The sequence below is a fragment of the Capsicum annuum genome, chromosome 2 (genome assembly GCF_002878395.1).
Source record: "Capsicum annuum cultivar UCD-10X-F1 chromosome 2, UCD10Xv1.1, whole genome shotgun sequence".
Lineage (NCBI taxonomy): Eukaryota > Viridiplantae > Streptophyta > Magnoliopsida > Solanales > Solanaceae > Capsicum > Capsicum annuum.
In genome coordinates, this window is record NC_061112.1 from 10,804,290 (window position 1) to 10,805,451 (window position 1,162).

A 1,162-nucleotide genomic window follows, 5' to 3' on the forward strand; every position below is an offset into this window, starting at 1 on the left:
AAATTGAACAAATTTTGAGAATATAATAAAATAATTAGATAATAAATATATTACTAATATAAATTTTAAGCGAAAATGATAGGAGGGATATTAGAATAAAAATTTAAATTGTTTGACAATCTGAAATCCTTAAATAGTAAACAATATAATAAAGAAAAATATGAAACATAAATGCTTTTTTGAAATTACATAATTATTTTTACTCATAAGTTTTGGTTAGAGATGGGAGAGGAAAAATATTATTAATCTGATATCTTTAAATTGTAAATAGTATAATTAAAAAATAATAATTTTTTTCACCAGTACATGATTGTTTTTATCGTATAAATTTGATTAAAGGAGTAGGATTGAGGTCGGTGATGGTGGAGGCGGGGGGGTTAGGGGGTAGTTTTTCATAAAAAAAAATTGATGGTGGGGGATTTGGGGTGGGGTCGGGTGCGTGTGTAGATGGAGGTGGAGGTGGTGGGGTAGGGGTGAATGTAGATTTTTCTTTTTTTTTTTTTTTACGTTTCATTGAGAATAATATAATAGTTCAAAATTTTTAAGGTAATATGATTTAACATACTTGAAAAAAAGATATTTTAATTGAAACGATTAAAAATATTTTGATATTCACTGTGTATCGCACGGATACGCATACTAGTGTGGACTAATAGGAAAGTAGACTAGATAGACGGAGTAAGTAAATTGTACGATGCTAGTAAGGAGTTTACTGACCAGGTAACTCCCAAGGATCAGACAGGTAAATGTTGAGAAAACCAATGACATTGGAATCAAGTTTGTTGTCATCGATAATCCTTTTGAGGTAGAAGTTGATAAGTTCTTCTTCAGTAGGATGAAAGCGGAAGCCAGGAAGTTCAAGCTCTGCCGGTGACATTTTCTTTTTTTCTCTTACAGTATGTTTGTGACTACATAAATTAAGGAGCCTCTTATATAGGCCAAAACTTTTGTCCTGTTTTGCACTCATCACGCAATTGAGAATGACACCCTCTACTAAGAGGTGTAATTGACGCTTAAGGCCTAATCATTCTGGATAATGCTTGAAGAAAAAAAAAAAACACAATTCATGGACATGTTTATGTCTCCACACGACATTGCTCCTCAGGCTTCATCCATTTCGAAAAAATTCCTGGCCTTGTCTAAGCAGGGGTGGGATATAGAG

At 32.5% G+C, this 1,162-nt stretch overlaps 1 protein-coding gene across 2 annotated transcripts in view; it reads right to left on the reverse strand.

Annotated features, from left to right (window-relative positions):
* LOC107858451 (NAC domain-containing protein 6) overlaps window positions 1–962 on the reverse strand; it is a 17,708-nt gene extending 16,746 nt beyond the window's left edge. Inside the window, exon 1 of one of the 2 annotated variants that reach the window (XM_016703113.2) lies at window positions 718–962. In XM_016703113.2, coding sequence (XP_016558599.1) covers window positions 718–877 — 160 coding nt within the window. In that variant the 5' untranslated portion in view covers window positions 878–962. The remainder of the gene's footprint in view (window positions 1–717) is intronic. The other variant, XM_016703112.2, reaches the window with a different exon arrangement.
* Between the last annotated feature and the right edge of the window lie 200 nt (window positions 963–1,162).